Source organism: Idiotropiscis lumnitzeri, chromosome 15, assembly GCF_059441095.1.
Source record: "Idiotropiscis lumnitzeri isolate Australia: NSW breed Sydney's pygmy pipehorse chromosome 15, RoL_Ilum_1.0, whole genome shotgun sequence".
Taxonomy (NCBI): domain Eukaryota; kingdom Metazoa; phylum Chordata; class Actinopteri; order Syngnathiformes; family Syngnathidae; genus Idiotropiscis; species Idiotropiscis lumnitzeri.
In genome coordinates this window covers 16,067,735-16,070,029 of record NC_142405.1, presented here as the reverse complement: position 1 = coordinate 16,070,029, position 2,295 = coordinate 16,067,735, and the positions used below count along the sequence as shown (strand labels likewise).

Sequence of the window (2,295 nt, the reverse complement as noted above, 5' to 3'; positions counted from 1 at the left end):
CGATTGGCTGGCAAGCAGTTCAGGGTGCCCCCTGTCTACTGCCCGAAGACAGCTGGGATAGGCTCTAGCACCCCCCGCGACCCTTGTGAGGAGTAGCGGTACAAATAATGGATAGATGGAGTGAGAAGGAAAAACGACACCAGGTGTTGACACAAACTGTGCAAGAAATTGGAGTTGCAACTCATTCAGCATGCAGGAGCTGTCACCCGTGGATGACTCTTTGAGGCTGCTCTGAGTGTTGCCTAGCAATAACTAAAGGAGCTGTGATGATGTAAAGATATTCCATTCAGCTGGAGAATGGCGCAGATGTCATGATGGCAATGTAAAAACTGGCGAGTGTTTTTCATCATGTCATTCACCCTGACACATGTGACATGTGCATCTAAGTCACAAGAATCTTGCCTCTGGGATTTTTTTCAACGCGCGTCAGGGGGGATTTTTCCGGATGCTGGGACATTACTTGAGGAGGGACTGTTTTTCAGCACAATAGAATAGTGTGTCAAGAGTACTTCTCAACGACAGAACATGAACTGCATGAAGCTTATGAATGGCAGCTGCCTCCAATTTTGGGGGATATTTTCTTCCTTTTTTCCAGATTACCCACGCTAGGGACACTTTGATGTGTTATATGATTGTAATTTGACAACACTGAATTCAAAACCGAGTCATTTTTACTGTACAATATCCAAGATTACGTGGTGATGAACACACATTGGCGTAATGTTTCTTCTTTATTGCAAGAAAAAACACAAACGGATAATCATTTTTGAATGTCCTTGTTTCTGAATCTCCTCTAAAAGACATGATGGGAAATCATACAATATGTAATGTAAACAAATAGAAAATGTAGACAGAGAAAAGGTGTTGATTCTCTACTAGGGAAATACTGTGTATATTTGAGTGGTTCTCTAAAACGTGTGGTCCAACAGGATCGTCAAACACTCATGAGTCCTTGTTTGTAAATAGGGAATCCTGTACAATCAATCACCAGGTTTCACTGCTTACAATATTGCAGACATTCTGAAGAGATAAAATAAATTTGACTGAGATTTATGCAGTTGTTTGTGAATATATTATGGTGGTGAAAAATAGCTGTTGTGGTCACTTCCTCTTTGTGACATAACACACCCAAGCAATTAAGAAGCAATTATACACTTAAAATGCATCAGCTTCAAAAACAGTTCCCAATAAACTGGCAGAATGTCAATGCAAAACAATACCTTTTTTTTAGTCATACAATGTCCGTAATCTGATAGGTCACCAGAAGAAAATAGGTGATGTTCGTTACCCCATCTTTGCACAAGGTGGCACGGTATACTTTGGGCAGAATGACTTTAGTAAATTGAACCGGAAGTTCAATGGTTTTGCTGCAATCTTCTCTTCTTTTTTTTTTAATCCAACGACCGAGTAATCTACCTGTGCAGCGTGGAGTCCAATTTTATTGGTTATCCATATTCAATGAAATAGAATAATATTTTTTTTGTTATGCTTAAAGTTATGTTCTGTATTATGCTATTTTTTTAGTGTATTATGGTGTGTGAGTCACTAGGATTTTAACAGGGCACTTTTCAGCTGCAGGCATTACATATTTCGCAAAGTAAATGCTGATCATTAGAAGGTATCTACCATGCCTCCAAAGTAACGCTCAGTGATTGCTGGACATTGTTATAATAATATAGGCCGTTCAGATTTCATTTTCAACGTACAAATGTACCAGTTTTTATGAATATTTTTGTATGCTGATGCAGTGAAGCTGTTGAAGTATAAAAATAATTCAATTTTTATTAATTTTTTTTAACTTGAGTTCTGAGTGATTACTACTTAGGTACCAAACGTTCCAATTTGAAACAATTGCGCATGCAACATTCAACAATCTCATACAAACTAAGGGGTAAGTGAACTCTTTATTTATTCAGAGTACACTGCAGGCAGGTTTGATTGGAAGCATGAATCCTATTGACCTTCATTTGAACAAGTTTATTTTTGAGCTGTCACATCACACTCCTAGACCACACTTTCTTAGAACCACCCATACACTGTAAGTATGCATTAAGTTCAACTTAAAAAGCATAGTGATTATAACCATTATATAAGTACAGGTCCAGGGGATCATTTTAACAAATTAAAAATGGCAGAACACCGCAAAGTAATGTAGTGATGGTAATATTACAAGATCGATCCTAAAAAATGTTAATCCAAACGCAGATTCCTACACCCACAGATTTTTTGATACAAACTTCATTACACTATCTGCTGTCACATGAGTAAGCAAGTTGTCTTTGCTGAGGTGGTCCA

At 38.0% G+C, this 2,295-nt stretch overlaps 1 protein-coding gene across 3 annotated transcripts in view; it reads right to left on the bottom strand.

Moving 5' to 3' along the window:
• Positions 1-718: 718 nt before the first annotated feature.
• Positions 719-2,295, bottom strand: part of aldh3b1 (aldehyde dehydrogenase 3 family, member B1) — an 83,835-nt gene continuing 82,258 nt past the window's right edge. For all 3 annotated transcript variants that reach the window (XM_088317584.1, XM_088317586.1, XM_088317585.1), the window contains one exon: positions 719-2,295. This exon is cut by the window's right edge and continues 149 nt beyond it. In XM_088317584.1, coding sequence (XP_088173710.1) covers positions 2,257-2,295 — 39 coding nt within the window. In that variant the 3' untranslated portion in view covers positions 719-2,256.